Source organism: Molothrus ater, chromosome 12, assembly GCF_012460135.2.
Source record: "Molothrus ater isolate BHLD 08-10-18 breed brown headed cowbird chromosome 12, BPBGC_Mater_1.1, whole genome shotgun sequence".
NCBI lineage: Eukaryota > Metazoa > Chordata > Aves > Passeriformes > Icteridae > Molothrus > Molothrus ater.
The window spans coordinates 12,678,481-12,703,237 of record NC_050489.2 but is presented as its reverse complement, the minus strand read 5'-3'; the positions used below and the strand labels follow the sequence as shown (position 1 = coordinate 12,703,237).

Here is a 24,757-nt window from a genome sequence, read left to right as displayed (position 1 = left end):
CCCCGGCCCCTCAGGCCGGGCCGGGCCCAGCGGCGGCGCCGCGCCCGCTCCCTCTCCCCGCCGGGGCCGCAACGCCCTCAACGCCCGCGCTCCGGCACCGGGCGGGGCGGGGGGCGCGGGTGGCGGGGCCGCGGGGCGGGGAGGGGCGGCCGGCGGCGGCAGCGGCGGAGCCCGCGCCTCCCCCGGAGCCCGGCGCGGTGCCCGGCGCTGCCCCGGGGCTGGGGGCGGCCGGTCGGTCCCCTCAGGGGGCGGTGGCGGGGCCGGGCTCGGGCTGCCCGCTTCCCCGGCGCTTCCCTCCCGCGTCCCTCCGCAGGGGTCCGGCGCCGCGCCCCGGTGACCGCCGTGCCAGCCCGCGGCCTCCGCGCTACCGGAGCCAATGCTCGATCTGGAGGTGGTGCCCGAGCGCTCTCTGGGGAACGAGCAATGGGAGTTCACCTTAGGTAAGTGTGCTCTACCCCCGGCCTGCGCTCTGCGGGTCCGTAGGGGCTCTCCCAGCGCTCTCGGAGAGCTGGGGAGAAAAAAGGGAGCGAGAGGCAAAGCTCGCCTTTCGCTATCGTTAAAAATACCAGAGTACGAGCTTTAAGGATTTCCTTGTAGTTCATAGTTTCACCTTTAGCTTTTGCGTGCCAGCTCGTGCTTTGTTTATCTGATTGTGTGCTTTCATCTGCTCGTTTGCTTTCTTTTGTCTTCCCGTGTAAGACTAGTCATTCTTCTAAATAACTCCGAAAAGAGGAAGCATGAATGTGCTGATTGTCACCTGAATATGTGTCAGGTGATACTTGCTCTAACTGCTGTGCTTTTCTGTACAAACCCTTCATAAACATGAGTCGAGTTTCACAATTTCTTTGTGTCGCTGTTGGGTTGCGAAATAGTGGAGAAAGTAAACTTTGGAGATATTTTCTCGGGGTTGGATAACAAGTATTTTTCCCCCCAATCACTTGTATTTTTTCATCTTGCTGAGTAGCCCTTCCCTACCAGTTATTGCTGTAGTTACTGTGATGAGAAAGAACTTTCCCTCAGCTGATGCAAATTTGGCTGGTGCTCAGGCAGGACACTTACATGAGCAGTTGAAATGGGATGATGTGGATTCCTTGGGTGACCTGTGTTTTCAAGCAGATATTGGTAGTCCTTAAAACTCAGAAAGTGCCGTAGATGTCACCTTCGCCGAGTGGTTGTGTGACATACCAGTGTTGGCCTCTTTCATTTCCGTTTTGCATCATTGCTGCAGCTCTGTGTGAAGCTGATGGCGGTGGGGGTTTGGTGGGTGTAAACGAGCCCTGGGTGTCACCCTCTGTGCCTGCCTGAACTTGAGTTTCACTCGGGCTGCTGCTCTTGTGACCTGTGGCAGCCAGGGCACAGACACTGTTCCTAAGGACACTGTTACACAGTTGCCCTGAACTAGGCTGGTCCTAAGGAGTGGTGCTGTGCCTTGGGGTTGTTTATGTGAAACTCATCAAACACAAAGGGCTGTTTGTGCTGCTGTGCCTTCAGTCAAGTACAACTTGATGGTACAGACAGGGCTCAATGGCTTCTGGAGACTAATTATAGCACCCCAGGTCCCACCCTTGGAAATCTGGGTGAACTCCTTGTACCCTAAATGTCCTGTGCTCTCAGCTTGTGTCATCTTCTGCCATCCTTTAGTGCCTGTGTTACCTGGGGAAAAGCAACCTCCAGCTGCCTACCCTGACTGTCTGCATAAATACAGAGTACCAGCTCCCCTTCATTCTCCATATCAAAACAAGAAAGGGAAAGAGAAAATGTTCTTCCTTTTCCCAAGGAAAGCCTGTCAGTGCAGTCTCATGGTTAATATTTCCAGTGTCTCTGTGTGTGTGCACAAACACACATGCATAGATGTGAGAGGAGGAAACTCAGCTGTATTTCTTGGAGTAAACATAGCCACCACGTGATGTGTCTAATATATAATTAGCATGACCTGCTGGTGCAGAGCAGGAGGCTGCCTGGGTCTGAGGATACTTGACTGTGTCCTGCAGCAGCAGTGGTGTGTGAGGATTGTCCCTGCTGACAGAGCTGCTCCAGCTGAGGCAGTGCTGCTGTCAGTGGGGCTCTCACTGCCAGCCCTGTTCCACTCGTTATTTGTTTAGCTCTGCTCTTAGCAGAACTAATGGCAGTATTCCTGAACTGCTGCTGACTCTGGCTTCCAGTACTGTGCCCACAATGGAGATGACTGAGGGGAAATGCCAGGAAAATTTTGTACATGACTTTTTGGATTCTGTTTCTGGCTCCAGTGTTGACTCACTATGTGACTAGAGCATGAAAAAATTAACTGAGACTGAGTTTAGATACCTGTGCCACTGTACCTCTTGGGCTGCATTCCTGCTGTTTTAAAGGAGAACAATTAAATACTTACTCTGTAGTGCCTATAGCTATATTATTAGTGTTTGAGATGTATAATTTCTAAGGCATACTTGCATTTCTCTTGGGCTTTATACTTTCTTTTCCTACCAAGTATCACATATATTTATTTAATGCCTTATGATTTATCTTAGATTTTCTTTTATTTTTCTCCTAATCTTTATTCACTTCTCTATCCCCATCCCTTCAAGCCACACAGTCTTAGCATAGGCTGATGCTTCAAGCCATTATGTTCCTGACCAGTGTATGTGAGAGAACTGCTTGTATCACTCCAGCATTTAGAAGAGGGAAGGTCTGTGACAGAGGAGCCCTAGCACTGGTCTTTGTGGGCATTACTGCCATGGCTCAGTTTGGTTCACTGTCTGATGTGCTGGAAACCATGTTTGCTTCCCCATTCCCCCTGACTGGTGAGCAAGGGAAAAAGAATTCTTTGTTTTCCTCTTTGACTGCAAAGGCTGACGAATGTTGAGGAAAAAGGGGATGTTGTGTGTGAGAAGACTGGAGAAAAATAACCCATTTTTTTATTCCTCCTTTGACTTTCTAGAAGCAAATGGAGGCAAAGGGAGGATATTGGCTGTTCAACACATTTTGGGTCCTGTAAACTGTTCCTGGAGAATTTGGGTTGCTCGCTGTAGCTCTGCTAAGCAGCTGCATGGCCAAATCTGATTCTCAGTGGCTGAAAACTGGACCAAGGCAGTCCATGTCCATTTGCTTGCAGCCTGAGAAAGCTGTGAGTAAGAGAGTCACATGAGCCATCTGTTTGCACACTTAGCAGCCCAGGATTGCATCAGTTTAGGTGAACTTGGTGTTTCTGCACTTCTTGAGCTGGCTGCTTTCTGAGTGAATCCCCACAGGCTGCTGGCACCATTGGCCCCTGGGTCCTGTCAGCCTGTGCCACTGGTTTATGTTTTAACTGAGCCCATGGTCTGCAGCTCTTATCAATACTGACTTAGAACATGGGTTTTGTACTCTTCAGTCAACCTTACTTTTTTTTCTGTATTCATACTTTTTGCTAGGTTGAGAAATGTGGAACTTCTACAGCAGCATCTTTGATCTTAGCTTCTTGCTGCTATTCATGTTTCTATTCCATTTTAAAATATTATCTAATACATAATAACTGTCATCTTCAAACTCTGCTGCCTAGACTGCAAGGCAACTGCTATTTCCTAGATAATAGGAAACAGTGCTGCTTTATTGTGTGGCTCTGCATTTTAATTTCATTATTGTTATTAAAATAATAACTCTTTTTAATTTAATAGCATCTACTGATGTATAATTTCTAGCTGTAAACCAAATTGACCCCAAGATTATGGGCTAAGGTGAAAACCAGCTTTGCAGACAGGTTTGTATGTGGTATTTGCAAATTGAATCACTGTAGTTCTAATCTGTACATCTGTTTTACCAAAACTTCATTTCATCATTTCAGCAAAGCTGCAATATATGGGTGTGACAATGAAAATTATATTTTTGGGGTTTTTTTCAGTGTTATGCCATTATTACTTTAAAGCAGTACCCATGGTGAGCTAGGTGTGTATGTTATAAATAGATACACATGAAAAGAGAGTTTTCTCACTTTAATACTGTAGATAATGTTTAAAAGGACGTGACATATTGTCTGAGTTTGGTTGGTGTAGCAAGTAATTAAAAGTTTTGAATGTAATAAATGTAGGTTCAGAGGTAAATTATGCCTAATCAGGCCAACTTTCTTAACATTTAAGAACTAGAAATAGAAAAGGACAGGGCAAGGAATGGAAATAAAATGTCAGATAACAAATCTAAATTGACTTGCAGCAGTTAGTAGGAAAATTAAACTTCACAATTATGAGCTCATAACCTCACTTTATAAATGCCTGCTTTGAACCCAGGAATGTGATCACATTTCATTTGGAAAGGCAACAAAGGTTTTTAGTGTGATAAATGATGAGATGATGTGGTGTTATTTTTTTCTGCAGAATCAGCTGTTCCATTCTGCTTTCAAAAATATATAATTGTAAAGATAAGATATACACTAAGGAAAGAAAAAAAAAGCCCTTGAAGTTGTGTGAGGGGCTGAGTGACTGTAAGTGTATTCCCTCAATTGAACCAATTTTTAGTATGTATATCCTGTCTGTAAAGTGAGAAGATAAAGTTTCTTCCTTGACACAAGTAGAGCCATATCAGCAGCTAATGCGGCCTCTTAGGGGAATCATTGCTCTGTGTTAGTATTTGTCTGTGTCTGGTGTGAATGCCCAGTGCTCCACCAGGGTTGATAAAGTGTGCAATAGGAGGTGTTTCAGGAGCTATTGAATGTGTGTAGCAGTGCCCTAGCCAGCTCTAGTGGCGTTTGATGGGCTCTTTTATCAGTTTGATGGGCTGTGTTATCACTTACTGGACTGATGACCCCCAAAACCAGAAAACTTTGTGCACAGGCTGTGGCAAGCTCCTTGCTCTCTCTGCTTGAACTTTGCTGTTTCATTTTGTGTCTAGAGAGACTTTTTTTCATATATGCCTAACAACTGCTGGACAAACAAAGACTTTTCTGTTTCCAAACACCAGGTCTGTGCTGATACGATGAGTCAGATCAGCTTTGTTGACCACATACCTTTCTGTTGTAACTCAGTATTTGCTGATGGTGGCTTGGTTACCTCATGTGTAACCTTGCTGTTAAAAACCTTTGTGAACTGGTTTGTCACTGAAGAAAACCTGTTTTTATTTCCAGGAATGCCATTGGCTCAGGCTGTAGCAATTCTTCAGAAACACTGTCGCATTATCAAAAACGTCCAGGTCCTCTACAGCGAGCAGGTGAGCAGGCGTGGGCTGCCCAGGAAAGGCTCCTCATGCTGAATGAAGACATCCTTTGTGCTCTTGTACGTTTTGGGGAGAGTTGTGGGGCTGCTTGAAATCGAGCTACACCAAATTATCACCACCACGTGAGAGATGCAGCTCTTATAAGTTTCTTGTCAGATGTAATAATCCTCAGCACAGCAGTACAGTGATTTAATGACTGTCAGTTTTGTACATGCAGTGGAGGAGTGGCATTGTTTTCCCTTTAAAAAGTGAAATGTTATGTAATTAGCTGGACAACTTAATTCTAGTCTATTTGCTTTATCATTGTGAAGTGGTGCTGCAATTTAAAGAACTGAATCACTCGTTATTTTCTGCTTTTGTGTTTGGTCCAGTGGTGATGAGCCCCATGAAAAACCTTCTGCACCTTTTCTCTGCATCTGCAAATTTGTCTGCAGAAAGTGGGTGCAGTGATTTAAGCCAGCTATAAATGTTTTAATCATTTTTCATAACTCAGCAGTAAGTTTCTGATATGTTTGACTTCCATCAAGAAGTAAAACCCTTCTGCTAGATCAAGTAAAATGTGTTATTCTGATGGAAGTGTAAGGGGAGATAGGACAAAGGACTCTCAGATGTCTCAAGGGACTCTCCAGATGTTTTGTGTGCAATGCATGTTAATAAGATGATGATATTCATATGTTGCAAATTACAGCTCTTTGCATCAGGAAAAAGGCAGAGTGTGTACAATGTTAGTTTGTATCAAAACAAGGATTCAGGCCTTGTGCATTTGCAGTGAGTACTGAATGGCTAAGAACAACCTTGACTCTGCTCTTCAGTGCTGGATACATATTTCATGTTACTAAATGAATTATCTTTTTTTTTCACTTCATGTGGATTTATGGGTTTTCTGATGACTGAATTGCAAATCTGGCTCCTTGTGCTTAATGCATGGGAGCATCCATCTGGCAGTGAGCACGTTCCTTGTTTTTTTGTATTCTTTGTAGGGTTTTACTTTTTCTTGCTACAGTGCATTTGAATTATTTCTAGAGTTGTTTGGATAAATGATGAGATTCCTATGAGATTCCTGTTCCACTCAGATTGTAGAATCACAGAAGGATTAGTGGTTCAGTGCTAGCAAACAGAGGTGTACCACTCCTTGGTTTTTTACACCTCTTGGAAGGTTACATTGTTCTTGACTGTGTACACTAAACTTCTTCTATTCTGGTTGCAGAGGGCAGGTTTAGTAGTTTGGGTTTTTTTTTCCCCCAAAATGTAATAAGTGTAAAGATGTTTTAGCACCTGCATAGTCTAACAAAATATTTCTTCCCATCTCTCTGGAATAGCTCTGATGATTATTTTTTCCTGTATATTATTGCAATTCACTGCCTATTTTTTTTTCACACACCACTCAGGGCCTGCATTTGACTGTCTGGCTCTGTCCTCACCCTTGTGCAGAGTGTCATGCATTTCATTAGCAGCTGAGCACAAAGAGCTCAGTTCTTAGAAGATTCAAAGCCTTAAATTAACTTTGCCATGCACAACTTCTATCTCAAAAAACTGTACCTGAACAGCCTTCATGTTTTTCCTCTTTGCCTTGTAAAAGAACGCCTTTGAGCACTGTGATCAAATGTTATTTAAAGCTGTTGCATCTCTAAATTTGAATTTCTGATCCTGGAACTCCAGCAGTGAGTATTTCCTTTCAAAAATTTATATGGCAATTAAATGCAATTAGATCTGCCCGTGGTGTTCTCTTTAACTTGACATAAATGGGATGCCCAAACTGTGCCAAAAAAGCTTGATGAATCCTTTTCTGTGAATAAAAGAATTTTAACTCATTTTTGGTCAGTTTAAGTGGGGTTGCCTAATTGCCTAAAATAATTGCCTTTGTTTTCCTGAGCTTCTTCCTCTGGATTGTGGTTGATGGGATTGTTCAGTGATAACAGTTTCTCCTGCATCTTTGTGTAGATCAGCAATATAACTGCAGATCTGTGGTGCTTCCTTCAGGAAGGTCTCTCCTGTTGCTTCTTGGCATCATCTTTCATACTTGAGGTTCTGTTTTGTGTATTGAAAGTCACATGAACTAAATTTGTGCCCTTGAATCTTTCCATGTATTAGAAAATATGCCAGCATAGAACAGAAGCTATTTGCTGTACTAATTATCAAGCTTTTCCTCAGATGTTTGGGGTTTTTTTTTCCATCCACTCAAAAGTACTTGTAATACTCTCATTAATTTTGGAATAACCTTATGGAAACTATTTAGAAACCAATGAAATGCAGAGCATATCCCATAGCAGAACAACTCAGCTGGTGTATTTGAATGCCAGATTATGAGGTTTTTTTGCTCTGTCTGTAGCCTTTCTAAATTAGATTTATAAGGGATTAGAAAATGACTGTCATGATCGACATTAGGCCTTTTTATCTCAAGCTTATAGTCCTGTTGCAGTGCTGCTTCAGTTCTACACAGAGCCATACAAGTTTGTCAGCAAGAGTGAGGTGCCATCAGTTGATGGCATTGTGTGAAATGTTGTGAAAGTTTCATTTAGGACAGAGTTGACCCAGCAGCTCCCTGGTGTTCAGGAAAGATGGGCTCAAACAGGACCAGCTTCAGGAAAAGCTGCTGCAGTGATCCAGGGGAACAGGAAATCTGCATCACAGGGGATGGAAAGCCCCATGGTTTATTTTAACTTAGTGTGATGTGAGGTCTAGGACCTGATTACTTGGCTGTATGGTTTGGGAAGGGGTGGGACATGCACGTGGAAATGCTCAGAAAGTGTCAAGGCTAGAAGACAGTGCTGGTGTGAGGAAACTGAGGATGAGAATTGAGCTTTTGACAGTCAAACCCCAGAGCTCCTCTGAGTAGAGCAAAGTAAGATAGCTTATGCTTAATTCATGAAAGGGCTGTATGGTGTGGCTGTCCACTTTAGAAGCCTTTATTTACCCCAGTTGTCCATCCCCATTCTGTTTTTTAGCTAGCAAACTGCCTGGTGCAGTTCTAGGGCATGAATCTTGCTGCCTGCCTGCCATTCAACCTTTTTTCTCCTCTGAGACAGCTGTGGGGGATAGAGCATTTTGAAGCAAATGTGCTTTAGATGGTACATGATCAAAAAGCTGAACTGGGGCCAAGTGACTGTGTCTGTGTGCATTGTCCTGGTGGAGCAGGGAGCAGCTTCCCCAGCAGACTGGGAGGGTGTAGAGCCTATACAGACACCAGCAAAGCCAGAGGAATGTCTCCTATTGACTCCAGCAGACTGCAAATTAAGCCTTTAGTTGTTATGATTCACAGTAACTAAGGAAACCTAAATTCACAACATGAGAGTCTGAAGCCTTCCTTTTGATGCCTGAAAAAGACTGTGACAGTTTGATTTTTGAAGTGGAAAGCCATCTCTTTGTCAAGCACATGCCTGGGTCTGATGGGAGCCTTGGTATTTTTGTGCACCAAGAATGAAATAGAGGCTGTCCCTAGATGATGAAATCTCTGATGCTAAACTGGGAATGTTAATTTTCAAGGTGGGGTTTTGTTTGTTTTTCTTCTTTTTAAATGGGGTTGGGAGTTGTATTGTTTTGAGTTTTGTTGGGTTTTTTTTTCCCCCCACTTACAGTAGTGGACAAAGTACTCTTAGGAGTTTTTGCAGGGCACAGATATTATACATGCACTTCTATTTCTTTTCATAAGGAAATGGAAGGGTTTGAGAGGTTTGGCCAAATGTATTTTAGTTATGCTTATTCATTGAACAAGTGATTGTTTTCTGAGATAGTTTTGTTGTTCTAAAGTAACCAATTTATACTTTTACAGTAATGTATATCTTAAAGAAGTCTTGAAATTAGAAGCCTAACAGCTTTTTTCTTTGCTTTTACAGTCACCTCTTAGCCATGACCTCATCCTTAACCTGACTCAGGATGGAATCAAACTGCTGTTTGATGCTTTCAATCAGAGACTTAAGGTAATAAAACACCCCTCCTGCAAGCAGACAATGCACACCAAAACCCTGGGATGTATTGACACTTAACAGAGCATAAGTGGCTCCTGTAGACACTTAATTTGTGTTATGTAGAGTGCTCTCCTGTGATTGTGAACTGCATTTCTTCAGTCTGGGATTTAAATCTTTGTTTCTGGAAGTAAGACACCTTAGCTGTGCTCTGGGGATGTACAAGTGCCACAAAAGTGTGGTGGTGCAGTGTGGCCTCACCCATCTTGTCTTGAGTGGCACAGCAAGTGCACAAGGCCCTTACTAAAGCTGAGCCTTGGGTTTGAAATCACATCATCATTAATGCAAACCAGACAGTGTTGTTTTCTGGCCAGGTTGTTCCTTTATCTAGGCTGCCATTTTATTTATGAAGTTAAACTTCCTCCTATTCATGGTTTTCATTTTAGCTAGCTTTGCAGAGTACTTGTGTGGCTGTGAGTGTGTGATTCTCCCCAGGAAGCCACATCCAGGCCTCTGGTCAGCAGTTGGCTCCTGCACTGACTCCAGTTTGTTCTGGATGGGTTTTGATTCTTGCAATTATGTCTCCAGTTCTGCTTTTGTGCTTTTAGGTGACTTAAGAGTTGATGTGCATCTCTCAAGGATGCTTAGTGTAGTTAAGATGCAAAATAAAAGGCAGGCTGGTCACTGCCTTCTCATGGCATTTATCCTTGCAAGGTATCTGTGATGGAAGGGGTATTTTTTATCCATACAAAGTGGGCAACTGTGGGACTGTAGAGGTATGACTACATGGGTATAAATTTTTGAAAACCTCTTAACTGAAGCCTTTAAAATATCTGTGTGTAACTCCTTAGTTATTCAGAGTGGTCCTTTCAGCCAGACCAGCTGTGCTGAATAATTCTCACTGATTCTCACCTGGTGGGTGTCAATTTCTCTGTGACAGAAGTGTTCAGGTGTTGATTTGGCTAATTGGGTGAGAGTGAGCTGCTCTAACTGCTGTGCTGCTTGACATGTGAAAGCAGAAGTGTGGAGTTAAGTGTGATAGTAAAACACGAATGCTTACAGTTTTGGCAAGTCTGGAATATGGTGCTCACTTCCATACTTGCAGGGTTTGGAACAGTGGTAGGTGGAGCCCTCTGCCCTTTACTCACATCTAAAATAAAACCAGCAGAAAAATACCCCTCTCCAAAGTTCAGCCATTGCTTTATCCCAAAAATTACTGTAGGAGAGAAGCATGTGATATCAGCTGAAACTCAAGCTATATATATATATATATATCAAATTGTTGAATAGCAACCCAGATTAGTTGTTGAAAATACTTATTTCTCTAAGAATAGGCTGTAACACCATGGTATGCTTGTATTTTTCTAAAAATTTTTATATTATAAAAATACACATTTTGAAGAAAATTTTCAGTTCAAATTGAGCTCAGCTGAGGGACAACTGAGCACTTTTCCCCCCAAATTTCTGTTTGTAATTGTAATTGCCTTGTGGTAGTTTCTGTTCATGAAGTCTTTCTATAATAATGGTATTCTTGTTTTTAACAAGTTTTTGAATTTACTTATTCAGACTGTGTATGTGGCTCCACAGTTTTTAAGAGAATATCTTGAAAATTCTTTGTCAGCTGTATGGAATCTTTCTAACTGGATGTAATTCTGCAGGAGACTGAATTCAAAGTTGGCATAATCATTCCAAGTACATGGCTTGCTGACTGGCTTTTTTGGGGAATGTTGCAGTCCTGTAGTGGTTTTGAGGTGCTGTAAGCAATGTATACCATGTATCTTCATCTCCAGTTTCTGAGGGTCTGATTTTGTCACACCCAGTGTGCTAAGAACCAAGCAAGTGCTTTTCTTGCCTTTCTGTATTTCTTGCCTTTTTATCCATGCTTGTCTGTATTTAAAAACTAGTTTTAAAGAAAAAAATAGAAACCCCAAACTCTTCTGGTATGTGTTTCTGGGTTTGTTTTTCCTGTATTATTTTTATTTTTGAAACAATCTCTTCTATTTTGTTGTGGTTCAGTGGTCTAATGATACTTCTGTTTGAACTATGAATAGTCGAGCTGTGTAAATGCATACAGTGCTATGAGAACTCATACTTGTAAAAGTGTCCAGAAAGCTTTCTAGAAGAAATTCAATGGGATCAGTTCAGAAGTGAGCAACAGCACTTGTAAAAAGATACAGTAGTGTAAAGTAAATAATGCTTGTTTTTAAGAGGGTGTGACTGTGTTTTCAGTGTTGCTCAGCAGCAGCAAAACTGGAAAAATCAGGAGACCTTTATTCTTTGTGTGTGTTTTTTTTTTAATACACACTTGCTAATAAATTTGACTGTGAAAGAGATTGAAATATAGGCTACTAAGATGGAAAATCTTGGCAATTCCAAGGAAGCTGGTGCAGGAATTAAGTCAGCAATATTCCTAAGAAGTTTCCTCCCTTTTTTCAGGGAGAAGGGGAAAGACACCTTCAGTAGCCAGAGCGTTGCAGGAGATGTTGCTGATGTGGATTGGTAGATCCAGGACCAGATTCTGAAAGCAATTTTAGCATTAAGGTCTCTCATGTGTCCTCCCTCTGAGGTGGAGACAGAGTTGGCTTTCATAGCATTGGTCTGTTATTGCTGGTAACAGACACCTGAACATTTTTGTAAGTCTTTGTAGTAATTATCAAAACAGTGAGTGTGAGGAAACATCAGCTTTTACTTATTTACAGCAACTGTGTAGTAAGCCATCACTGAACAGTCCTTGGTCTCAGTGAATGTTCTCTGCACACAGAATCACTCTGGTCCTTTTGTCAGTGTAGCTGCTTAATTTAGAGAAGAATTTTTTTTCAAGTGCTCTGGCCTAGTCTTCATTGTGAGTTTCATGACTTATGAGATCCTTTGACTGCCATTAATTTTTGCTAGGTTTTACTTGTTTATTCCTCTGCTGTTGGTAAAAAGAAATGTTGATTTGAGTTGATCTGTTTGAGTTTTGGGAAGAGGACTGTTGGCAAACTGGTGCCTGTTGGCTGCTGTCAGGGTATTTCTCCTGGGGGGAACCACATTTGTGCCCCTACAGTTCTTTGTGCACTGCTCCTGGTGTTCAGCTCATCCTTCTGTCTTGCACTGTGCAGTTTTGGTAGAACTTCAGGAGGGTGCCCAGTGCACACAGCAGTGGCTGCAAAACAAGATCTGGGGTGGGGCTGGTTCTCTCTATTTTCAGAAAAAATTTTGTGGAGGGAAAAGATGTGCAAGAGCACTGAAAAAACCAGTAAAATCAGTCCTAGCTTTTCATAAAAGTAGCCTTTGTTTTTTAATAGGCTTTAACAGTGAAGGAAATCTGGACCTGTCAACTGCACTTGAATTAAAATACTAGATAACTAGGTTTTTCCAAGAAGCATAATTCCAAGTGTATTTTATTAAGAAGAAGGATGTTTGTTGTCTTGTTGGTTCTGCCAAAATGTTAATTTGTTACTTGCTTTGTGCCCTACGTGTTGCTTATATTTTGAAATGCCATTAAATGTTGATTTATTTTTTTTCTAAATATATATAGAAGTAGTGGTTTAAACATGGCAAGTTGTTTTATTTAGGGTTATTTGCTGGGCATCTCCCAAAACCAAGACTTCCTCCTCAGCTGGTGATATTTTTAGGTTTTAAAGCCACACTTGGTAGCAAGCTCCCTGGGAAATTCTGCTTTATTCTCTTGCTGAAGAGTGCGTCCTGCCAGAATCTGCCGATTATACAAAACAAAAAACATGTTTTACCTTTGCTTTATGGTGGTTATGAGCTGTGTGTGTTTTCTTTTCCTGCTGACACAGGAACATGGATGTAAGGTGGAAGAAGCTTGTGTTTTTCCGTGGCTCCTTGCCAAAAATCGTCTGCTTAAAGCCCAGTATAGCTTCAAAATCCAGTGGCAGTCATAAAAGTCATATGATATCAGTCTCAGATGCATGTTTGCAGTAATGTATTCAGAACAAAGGATCCATATGTTATATTTTCTGCAGAGAGGAAATCTCCTTGGAATATTCAGTGAGGTTTAAAGCATTTTCTGAATGTCAGAACTGGATATTACTGCTTGCCCTGATTCCTCATGGGCTGTTTTTCTGATTGTCTTCTGTAATGCTTGGCGAGGTTGCAAGATATCTAAACTATAATTGAAATGGGATATTACTGCTAAGCCTTGCTGTGTTCATCTTTTACTTTAGAAGAGCTGGAAAGTTACAGCAGTGCAGTCAGTGTTAGGCCTTTGTGCCCTCACAGGCATTCTTCAGGGTAATAGGAGCAACCCAGAGAATGGCCCATTGACATTCATCAGAGGATTCCCTAATTAGCTAATCCTTGCTGTTGCTTTCCTTTGAATTTGTTTGAGTAAGCTTTGTAGAAATCATGATCCTGATGTGTCAGTGACAGGATTTCTTCCTGCAGGCAATGCTGATATACATGGGATATGGGGGTTCTCTCCTGAACCCAGGGTTGTTCAGCCCTTATTTCAGATGTGCAGTTGTTGAGTCAGTTTTTGAAGTTTGATCTCTGACACTGTGGTTTATCATGGCAGAGTTCTGTAAGAAGGGGACCAAGCAGCACTAGCTAGTCTTGCCCTTTGACAAGGATTTATCTCTGTAATGATTTGCAAGTATCTGAACTATAGCAATGTTTCTGTTTCCTGTGTTTCAGGTGATTGAAGTTTATGACTTGACTAAGGTGAAGTTAAAATATTGGTAAGTGGTTTAAGACCTCCCATGATTTCCTCTTGGTTAGAGTGGCTGGTTTTACTCACTTTTTTAAAGTCCTGAATGCATTTTTTCAATTATTCATTTTAAAAATCAAAAATAGCTGTCATGAAGGAGCGTGCATAATCATCCTTTCTTGAACATGGCACTCAGTTAAATTACGAGTGTACTCTTCAGTCTTGGAGACTTCTTAAAATTTAGATGTGGTATTGTCATTAGTAAATGTTTGTAGCATCTGTTTGGCTTTCTTCAGGCAGATTAACTCTGTTTTCTTTTTCAGTGGTGTCCATTTTAACTCTCAGGCAATTGCTCCAACCATAGAACAAATTGATCAGTCATTTGGAGCAACACATCCAGGAGGTAAGCCAAAAAGTTTCTGAGAAGCACACCTAGCCTGACAGACTTCTTTCTAGGAATCCTTTCCAGTATGTCTGCCTAGAGCAATGTGTAGGCAGTTCTGTTGTCAAATGATCTGGAGCTGTGTTCCAGAATGGTCATATCCTTACAGCTGGGAAATCATCTAAAATGTATTGTCACTTCACTTGTGGCTCTTTTTTAAAAGGGAAATGGTGGGGCAGAGAGTCACTGGCACAGAGTGGTGTATTCAGATGTCAGTAATGATCTGTTTTGAACTGCCAGTACCAGAAAACTGTGATCTTTGTTGTTGTTACACGTCCTTATGCATGGTCAGCTCTCAAGCATCCTTAGGGATTGTGTATACCATGAGCACAGACATTTGAGCAGCTCTCTGTGCAGAGGCAGCCAGGGCTGTTTGCTGAGTCTCCATGCTCTGTGGATGTGTTACACCCCTGCTAGGCAGGAGCAAACATGAGCTGTGTGTGACTGGCTCACACCTCCCTGAGCCCCCTCCTCTACTGGGGGCACTGGGGAGGTGGGCACTCAGTCAATGTGCAGCATGAGCAGAACCAGGACAAGTTTGTTTCACCTGGCTGAACCCACTCTGACTCTTGCACAGCCCCTTGGCTGTTCCCCCTCTCTGGAGCAGGAAAAAGACTGTCTGTAAGCTCCTTGTTTGTGTATGAAAATGAGGAGTGTATTTCAGGGGGTTCCTAGGCCATGAAAATAAGCCAGTGGAGAAACTTTTGAACTTTATAATTAAACTGCCTGGGAACTTTTGAGAAATGGAGCCACAAACTGGCACAACAAGGAAGAGTTTTACCTCCATATAGTCAAGATACCATTTTCAGAGCCTCATTTTCTATTTTTAGCTGAAGCCAGTCCATTTGCAGTAGTCAGGCTGATCCCAAACAGGCGAATGTTCTTTGTGATGGATGGTGATTGCATATCCAGCCTTTGTCTCTGCAGACAATCTCTTACACATTACAGAACAGGATTTATTAACTGGGGAGGGTCATGTGGGTAGAGCAGTATTATTGCATAAAAGCCTGCAGTAGTAGATGAATATCAGATTGAGATAAATGAAGCTTGGAACATTTCTAGCTGTAATACTCCAAGGACCAGAATAAACCTTTCTAAATTTTGGTCCTCACATTAACAGTTCCTCTTAGACAGAAGCTCTGAACTCTATGGTTAAATCTATTATGGAAATGGTATGTACAAGAAACTGTAGAAATAAAGGGTAAAAGTGGTTCCATGTCCTGGGTGGGTTATAATTTTTATTTATTCTGTGATTATGGTTTATTTGCAATTATGTAGAAGTGGAGCACTTCCAAAATTGTGGTATTATGAACTGTAAAAATACATATCTAGCCATAAGCTTTGCCTGTGATAATGATAGCATATTTTATTACTGCATAAAATTGTATGCAAGCATTTAAAAACATAGTTTGGCACCACATGTCCTTGTGCTGAATTTGCAGATCTTGTGCATCTGTCATATTCAATTAAGAAGACTTGCATGCTTGCTTCATCTGGTGATAGTTTTTCATAACATCTTTTCATCTGGTGACATGTAGATAAGAAAAGGTATTTATTAAAATGCTGGCCTCTATTACCATTTCACTAGTATATTTGCTTATTCAAGTTTCCTCATTGGAAAAACACTTCTTCCATTTACAGCCTACTTAGCAGAAGTAAATGCTCTGTATTAAGCTGCCTGTCACAAACAGTTTGAACTGTATTATGCAACTCAAGTTTTTGATAACTCTTTTTTTCCTTTGGCTTTTCTGAAACAGAAAAGTGAAGAAGGAGAATGGTTTTCAGCGTGGGGGAAGGATGGTGATGGTGTTTTCATGTCCCACAAAAATTGGAGCTGGGATGGGAGGAGAAACCTTCCTCTTAATGTGACCAAAGCACTAAATACTAGGTTTCATGAGTGAAAGGAATATAACCACCCCTTTACTTCTTTGTGCTAATGCTCCTCCAAACCACCAATGCAAGCTCTTCAAACTTATTTTGTTTTTTATCTCTGTTAACTAACCTCCACTAGAATTTCACCCAGAATGTTGTCTTTCACTTCAACCAAGGTGGTTGCAGCAGAACTTTCCTGCAACAGGATACAGTGCTAGTTTCAAAATAAATTTCAAAAGGTTAGCAACAGTTTTGTGTTGAAACCAACCTTCAGTGAGCATTTTTGGTTTTGCCAGATCAGTGGTTTTAAAAAAGAAGAGTCATCAGAAAAATCAATCAGCCTCATTACTTTTTGGCTAATGTTAGTTTGAAACATTGCAGTACCTTTGTCATGGGGCTTTATTGAAATACAACCACTTTGGAGGTCAACAGCTTCATCAAAGCCAAGATTTTTATCCCACATTTCCATGATTCTCTGACCTGACCTCCTGCTGGGAAGGGCTTGCTTTTGCCAGTGGCTCTATTGAAACCACATCCTGTCCTGAGTCCTCATGGATGTGGCTTTGTGCCAAAAGTGCCATTCAGCAAGGACCAGGGCTGTGGGGCTGGACTCAAGTCATAAGGTAGAAGAAAAAGTCCTCCTTCCCACCTGCCAAAGGCTTTGCAAGCATGGAGGCGTTGCTGTGTTCTGGCTCTCTCAGACTTCACCTTCCCCTAAGGTGCCAGAGAAGTCTTGTGCTTGATACCAGTAAGAATTGACTTTTGGATCTGCCTCTCCTTTTAGTTAAGCTGTGTCCATTTTGCAGCCTTGCTGGTGTTGGTGGTTTTGTCCTGTCAGCTCTACAGAAATATTTCCCAGCTGGTCACACTCTGCTGCCTTCCTGGAAGGCAAACCTCCTCCCTATCCTCAACCCAGAGTGCAGCAGCAAAGAAGCAGTCTTTTTGCTTCTGTCAGCAATTTTGAATGGAATTAGCAGGGTACCTGTGTGATTAAAAAAAAATTTGAAAGATTAATACAAAAAATCCTTACCTTGTTCAGTCATGTGGCTGTGATCTATGATTTTGAGGGAGACATGAGAGAACTTTCCAATAATAAAAAAATTCCTTGCCCTTTAAACCCAAGCATCAACAAACATTGCAGGGGATGGGAACTGATGCAATTTGTATAATCAGATATCACACTTGGCATGACTAGGGGAAAAATAGTTCTCCAGCTGGCTGTGGGCTTTGGAAAAGATGTATCATAATTTATCACATGAGAGAGATTTGTATAATTTTCCTGCCGATCAAAACATTTCCCTCTCTCCACGCGTTTTCCTTTCAGTGACAAGCGTGGAAAAGACTCTTAGCCAGCACATTCTGTAGAAAAGGCAAATGATAACTTTGGAAAGTTTAATGCTTATTGCTCAACTATTTTTTTTCTATTCTGGGTGGCCTGGCATTGTCCAGATACCCTGTGATATGTCTTTTAAGTTGAACATTTGAAAGACATTGTGGGAGGGAGGGAATAAAATATTTCTTTATATGCATTTTCTCTCTATGCTATGTCATTTTAAATTTAACATTGTAAGAAAAAAGGGAATTTTGAGCCTTTGGTATTCCTTTGGTAAAGTGGAAGAAAGCAGCTTCTCTTTTAGAGGGTTTCTTTATTGTTTTAAGCCTCTGGTGTTTTCAAGCTGTCAGATCCTGTGTGTTACTAGAACACTCTGTTCCCCCAGTGGCTACTGGGCACAGGTTGGAGTTTGTAAAATCAATCCTAAAACAGTTCCCAAGCTCTCAGTCTTCTGGGATTGTTTTTTAATCTTTCCACAGTCTCAGAAAACAGTATGTCTTGTTAGAGTAAGTACTGGGACGACAGTTATTGTTTTCATAGTTGATGTTGTGCAATTGATTGCAATGAATCAGGACATCTCGTGATGTGGTGACAGCTGGAAGTCTGTGCGTGCTCTAATTTATTAGTGCTCTTTGTGGGAGCTGACTGGTTGGCTGCTGTTTCTGGTGATGCTATTTTTAATTATCAGTGTAAATGGTCTAGGACCTGTGTGTCTGAAGCATTTCCTCCTTGGGCTGTGTCAGTGTTACCCGGGAATGCAGGAGCTCACTGGGGCATGGGAGCTCCTCTTGGGAGGAGAGGTGGAAATGCAGGTCACAGGGTGAGCTCTCCTTTGAACTCCCCATGTGTGAAAGAGGAAATTATCAGTGTTTGTGCACACCTCTCTGAAAGCCTTTCTGGTTAACACTGTACAATGTTTTACATAACAATGAACAGAATTGTTTTGTACCAACAGTGGCTATTTAAACTACTTTAGAGATATTAAGGTATAATTGTATTGTTAGGGATAGGTTAGTGCCTGCAGGCTTGCAGAGGGAACTGCAATGAATCTATGGGTTCCCTTATTGCTGTATTTTTACTGCATGAAATTAAAAGCAAAGCTGTTATGGTCCAGTGTAATTGTGTTCCTCCTGCATTCTGAGATTCATTGAGGTGATGAAGGTGCTGTTAGATATGAACTGGAGAAGTCTTAGATTATTTTGGTAACTCTGTTTTTACTTTCTTTTCCCTTCTAGTGTATAACTCAGCTGAGCAACTCTTTCACCTCAATTTCAGAGGACTGTCGTTTTCTTTTCAGTTGGACTCCTGGACTGAAACCCCGAAGTACGAGGTCAGCAATCATTCTTAGTTAATGGATGGTCTTTTTGCCTCTGTGGTACTTGCAGAGTATCACCTACATTGTGTCTTGCTGTCTTTTGCAAACAAAAGAAACCAGTAATTTGGAAGGAATTGAACTCCTCTGTTTTGTTCTTATTAATGCTATGTAACCATCCCAAAGTTAAAAATTTACTTCCTGTTGACAAAAGGCGTATGATTAGGGGTTTTGCTTGCATCATGAACTGGGACTAGCAAATCTGTTGGTAAAAGGAGTTGTCTAAAAATATGAGTGCTGTCTATGCAAATACATAAATATTAAGCAATCTACTGGGAGGCTGTTCTTTTATCAGATATTTTTGAATCTCATTGAAGTGATTATGCAACTAAAGTAGGATAGACTTCATAAAATACATTTTCTTCTTTAAGTGTCCTTCAGTATGAGTGCTTCTAGCAAGCCAAATGAATGAATTTTATTCGTAATGCCTGTTTGCATATTCACCAAATGTTTGGATGAGTTACTGAATAATTAAATGCATTACTGCATTCTCTGAAATCTTTGGAAATTCCCGTCTAAAGTGGAAACAAGATCAGGTCCTCTGTGGTTTCCTTCTGTACTAATGAAAATGTATGTAGAACTTGGTTTGTGTGAAGGTGGAAATGCTCTCAGTTGTCTCATCTGCATTGACCCGTTAAAAAGCATTAAAATAAAGGAGCATATAAAGAGCCAAAACAAAGAAGAAATCAACCCACATGATGACACATGTTCTTTGTCACAGCTTAGTGCTTTAGTGGTTGTGGTTGACATGTCACAGGGGGTAACCAGGGGAAGTTATTGTTCAGCAGTGGTGAAGGTCAGTTGGGTTTCAGATTGGAAGGTGAATAGAAGCCTAATAAGGCAAACAAAAAGAATGCCCCAACAAACTCTTCTTTTCATGCAAGAGTTCCCAGGGCATTGGTGAATGAAATAGCCAAACTACTGAGGAAGTCAATTGTTTCACCAAAGATTTGAAAAGATCATAAAATATTTCAAGTTGGAAGGAACCTGTAGGGGCATCATTGAGACCAACTCCCTGCTCCTTGCAGGACTATCTAAAAGATGTTAAAATCAAACTGATGGAACAGTGCAGAAAGTAATTTTACATTCTCCAAGTGTCTCATTCAGTTGCTCTAGTGAGGTTAGTAAAATGTTATTTGCAAAGAGTGTAATGCCAAAGTCTCCCCAGGAACAGGTAAAAGTAGGATTGTTTTGAAAACATAGCAGTATGAAACAGTCCACAGGGAAGACAAGTCTTTGTGGAAGTTTTTAGAGAGGAACATTAGAAAAGATTGCAGAGTGAAGTCAAATTTGAATCTGTCAAAATCTGTCAAGTTCAGGGAAGATCGTATAGGAATGCTAAGCTACTTTGCAAAGTAGTGTAATCTTCTGCTTATGGAAATGGAAAAACTATGAAGAAAACTTAGGAGTTTATTGTATAGCTGGAAACAAGCTGCAGGTGAGAACACAAAAACCTTTGCTCACTTCAGTAATCTGAAGTCTGACTGCTTTAAGAAGCAAAAGGTATTAATGTTCCAGGCAAATTCAGGATGAGAATTGAAATCGGGACTTCTCTAGATTTGCTAAGTAATGGAGGTTCCTTTCTTAATATCTACAGCACTGAAAGTTATTGTTCTAGGTTAATGTTTTTCCTAAGAATTTTTTGTGTGTGTGTTTACCTTATGTGATGCCTGCTAAAGTAGACCAGGTAATAGTTTGCATATTGTGCATCTTGTTTTTGTTGACTGCTTGTGACAAAGGGTTTTTTTCTGTCTGGTGACAACAAAGTATGTTATTGGTCTTGAATGTCCTGTCACATTCAGAATTGAAAGAAATTCCTTCTTCTAGTACAGTAAGAGTCAATCTGACTTCCTTAACATGCTTTCTATTTAATGAGAGCACTCAAATCCCTGGGTGTAAGAATGTGGGGATAAGAGTGGAAAATCTATTTAATGAACAAGTTTCTGTTCATCATATAAGGCATCTTGGAAACCACCAAAAATGTTAAAAGGCAGAAATTAATGCAGTGGGAGACAAAAAAAGGAAGTTTTCCTTTAAGACAGATGACTTTTTAGACCTTAAATACAGTGTATCAGTACAAATACTTGGAAATTGCTAGCTGCCCATGATCAAACCAAGGAAAAACTTGAATTCTCAGTTCACACAGTGACTAATTGTCAGACTAGTGGCATCTTTTGATGAATAAACATGCTGAGTGTTTCACCCCAGTTCAGGAATCCAGGAGTGGTGGAATAGAAACACCACCTAGAAGGTTGGGTTTTCTGTTATTTTGCTCCCTTGTCTTTTGCTGCAGACTTGCTTGAATTGGTAAGCATATACAGCATCTCTAAAGCAATTTCTGACCTGAAGTGTCTGAAAGTGTCTTCTGAAGCTGAAGTGTCTGCTGTGGTGTATAACAAGAGTGATTTTGTGTTTCCCCAGCCTAACTTTGCCCATGGTCTGGCCTCTCTGCAAATCCCGCACGGCGCGACTGTGAAACGCATGTACATCTACAACGGGAACAGCCTGCAGGACACCAAGTATGTGCAGCTGCTCCTGCTCTTTCCATCACTTATTTAGTGCTTTGCCATTGCTAAATAGAATAGTATATTTTTTTTAGTTCACTTTGGATCTTCAGAATGCCTTTAGATACTTTAGATTTCTGTAGGTGTTGTCCTCAGCCCTTATAATCAAATGTTGGTTTGATTTATGTTGCTGTAAAATGAGCTCGGTTCAGCTGTAGTAGGCAAGTTCAATTGACCTGAAAATGAATTAAAGGAAGGAACATTGTGGGTTTAGTAACACATGTTAAGGCTGTTCTTCCTCTAGATTTTGTTTGTGCTGATGACCTCTTCCTAAGCAAATCAGACTTGGTGTAGGCAGTCTGTAAGGTTGTAGGATATTGAGAATATGTGTGTCATGGGAGGACCCTATCAAGGGTCTTAAACTCTCTTGCTAAACAAAACTAATAAAATATGCCATATACGTAATCTGCCATATGTTCAATGATTTGCAGATACCTGACTGAGCTTATTACCTTAAAGGCCAGGCTGGATGGGGCTTTGAGCAACCTGGCCTAGTGGAAGGAGTCTCTGCCCATGGCAGAGGGGCTAAAATTTGGTGTTCTTTAAGGTCCTTTCCAACCCAAATCATTCTAGGATTCCAAGATACCTAATCTTAGAAATACCCCAAGTGATAAGAGGATATTTTTCTCAGAGACAGCTGAGTTTTAAGGCCAGGAGATAAACACATCCTTGGATTACTGCTCAGAAGGGAGGGAGCTTAGTTTATGCAGACATTGTCTCTTAATTAGAAATAAGTGCACTTGAGAAAAGTGCTGTTGTCTGTGCCCATCTGTGACATGGTGAGCTTTAGTGAAAGCACTGATTGTTGCATGGGCTCTGTTGTGTGTGTGAGAGAGAGCTCAAAGCCCAACTTCTAGCTTGTCATTCACCCAGAGGAGGAGCATAAGAACAAGGAATTTTAGGGAGCACATACAGGCTGATACACAGAAAATAGGCTTTCCATTAAAAATATTTCACTTGGGACTGTGATTATTTTCTAAAATAATATTGGTGTTGAATTAAATTGAAAACTTCCCCAGTAAAGGACAGTTGTCTTGGGTGTACCTGCACAAACTGATTTCATGTTCTGGGCTATGAAGTACCTTCCAAAGAGCAGTGGGAGCATCACAGAGAAAGCTCTTTTGCTGCATTTGGGTGATATGCCTAGTTAAGAATTTAGTTAGCTCTAAACACTCCACAATTTCATTTTCCATGAGAGAAATCTGAGCTGACATTTCCTCATAGGCAATATCCAAAGGCTAGGTACAGTTTCTATAATTCCTTAATTCCTGGAGTCTTTGAAACTTGCTGTTTTTTTCATCAATGGTAAAGACCTTGCATTTGAGTGCTATCTTGTTCCTCTTCCTTTTCCCCCACACTTTCTGACCCTTCTGTTTAATACAACTTTTAAGTCTCAGTTACATGCGGCTTTGTCAAAATTAATGTGCTCTGTTCCAGTGAACTGGTACCAGCTTGTTAGAGGAAAATTTGAAGGTGAAGCAAATCCGGTGCACATTTTGTTTGATTGGTTTCAGGGCTCCCTTGATGCCTCTCAGCTGTTTCCTTGGGAATGTGTATGCTGAGAACGTTGATGTTCTGCGTGATGGAACTGGACCCTCAGGTTTACGGCTTCGCCTACTCACTGCAGGTATTGGAGAAACTCAGAACATTGCAGTGCTTGTTCCCCTCAGGGAAAGGGGTAAACCAGTGTAAATTAAGCACAGGTTATTTGGGATGATCTAGTAAGGGATTTCAAAGTGTTCTATCTACCTTGCTTTGAATTATTGGAACAAAACCCAGTGAAATCCTTTTGAAGATGAACCTGCTCAATGCTGCGTTTTCCTAACCCTGGAGAAATTACTGGGAACTGGAGGCCTCACATGTTCCAAGTCCTTAGAATATGTTTGCAGAAATTGAATTTGTCTCCAGATGTATGTAGAAGAAAACACATCACTGTTCCCAGTACATCACTAAAAAAACCCATGACAAACCAAGAAACCTTGTGTATGTGTGCTTTTTCTGACATTCCAGGGAGCTGTATGGTGTTGATATTTTTGTGATTAAATCTGGAAGGCTTTTAAAAATGCTAGCAAGTGACTACATTAATGCTGCAGCATTAAACTGCACTTCCCATTCAGTTCTGTTTTCATTTACTGTGGGAGACAGTGCTGAAAGTGAAGAGAGGCTGATGAGTCTCTCTTTTTTATGTGCTTTCAGAGATGGGAGGGTGCTTAGAAATTAGGGCAGATTTAACAGCTGCAAAGGAATCTTGTTCAGTTACTGTAACTTGAGACTTGACAATGTTTTTAAGAAAAACAATTTTTAACAATTTTCATTAGGAGGCTCAGCTTTTCACCTGTCCTGATTGCTAGCTCTATGTATATTGAGGAAACATTTGGAAAACACCCACAATATGCAAAAGTTGAAAAAAGAAAATTATAGATGAAGAATAAAAAAGGAGCAGATATTTTCAACTTACTTTGCTTCTCTTATTACAGAGGAAGATAAGGTAGAGCTGTCTAGTGCAGAGAACATATAGCCTCATGTACTGGGGAAGGAGTTAGCTATAGCATCATAATTATGTAAATGATTTTGAGAAACTGGACACTTACAGTGTCAAGTTTTGTTAAAAATGTATATGCATGCAGTTTAAAGGAAATGTTGTCAATTAATAAAATAATTATTAAAATATCACTGATGTTCAGACAAACTTGCAGAGAGGCAATCTGGACACGTGCTGTTCTTATGTTGCAAAACTTGTAGAAACTCTTGTAAAATATATTACACACCTGTTCTAGCTCAAGTTTTTCTGCTTGTGTATTAATTTGCAGTTACTGTTGCTTAAGAAATCAAGGATGAGTGAATTGGATTTTTCTGATTTATTTTAGTGGGTAACTAGCTACATAAATAATGCATAGTGAGCAAAGCTAAGTGTGTATTTAGAGCACATCCTGTGCTTTGCAGTAACTGCTGCATATGTGTCCTTGCGTTCTTGTAAATGTAAGATGTTGCATTCCTGAAAGCAAGTGGGCTCACAAACTGCAGCATCTTTCCATTTCCTCACATCTGGTAACATTTATCAGCAATTCATCTGTGTAATGGCTATTCAATAAGATCTGCTTTAATGTTGTTTGCACAGGGATATACTTGCTGTTGATTTAGTAAGTTATGGGAATCTTGAGTAAAGAATGTGTGTTTTGTGATACAGTTAATGTGGGTGAGGGATTTCACTTCATGCACTTGATGTTTTTAGCTGGAGATAAATCTCTAGCTAAAGTAGAATATTCTAGGGATAGAAATAATTCCTGTATTTACTGCTAATAGCCAGCTGATCAAATTGAGATGGGCTGGGAAATCAAGTCATGTCCATGTGAATGGCAAGGAAGGAAAGGTAGTATGGCTGAAATTGGAGGTGGAAATGGGGAGCCATGCAACAATCAGCACATGCACTGCTCTGATAAGAAATATTTACACTGTTG

General features: G+C 40.9%; 1 protein-coding gene across 4 annotated transcripts in view; it reads left to right on the top strand.

Moving 5' to 3' along the window:
- Window positions 1-24,757, top strand: part of PHAF1 (phagosome assembly factor 1) — a 36,566-nt gene that overhangs the window by 97 nt on the left and 11,712 nt on the right. For 3 of the 4 annotated variants that reach the window (XR_004980977.2, XR_008508582.1, XM_036390273.2), the window contains exons 1-8: window positions 256-440; window positions 5,072-5,154; window positions 8,994-9,077; window positions 13,704-13,747; window positions 14,040-14,119; window positions 18,599-18,693; window positions 21,157-21,254; window positions 22,814-22,926. Coding sequence is in view for 2 of the 4 variants with exons in the window: in XM_036390273.2 (XP_036246166.1) it covers window positions 377-440; window positions 5,072-5,154; window positions 8,994-9,077; window positions 13,704-13,747; window positions 14,040-14,119; window positions 18,599-18,693; window positions 21,157-21,254; window positions 22,814-22,926 (661 nt within the window). In the remaining 2 variants the exon portion in view is untranslated. Of the gene's footprint in view, window positions 1-255; window positions 441-5,071; window positions 5,155-8,993; window positions 9,078-13,703; window positions 13,748-14,039; window positions 14,120-18,598; window positions 18,694-21,156; window positions 21,255-22,813; window positions 22,927-24,757 lie in introns of those variants that run through there. The other variant, XM_036390272.2, reaches the window with a different exon arrangement.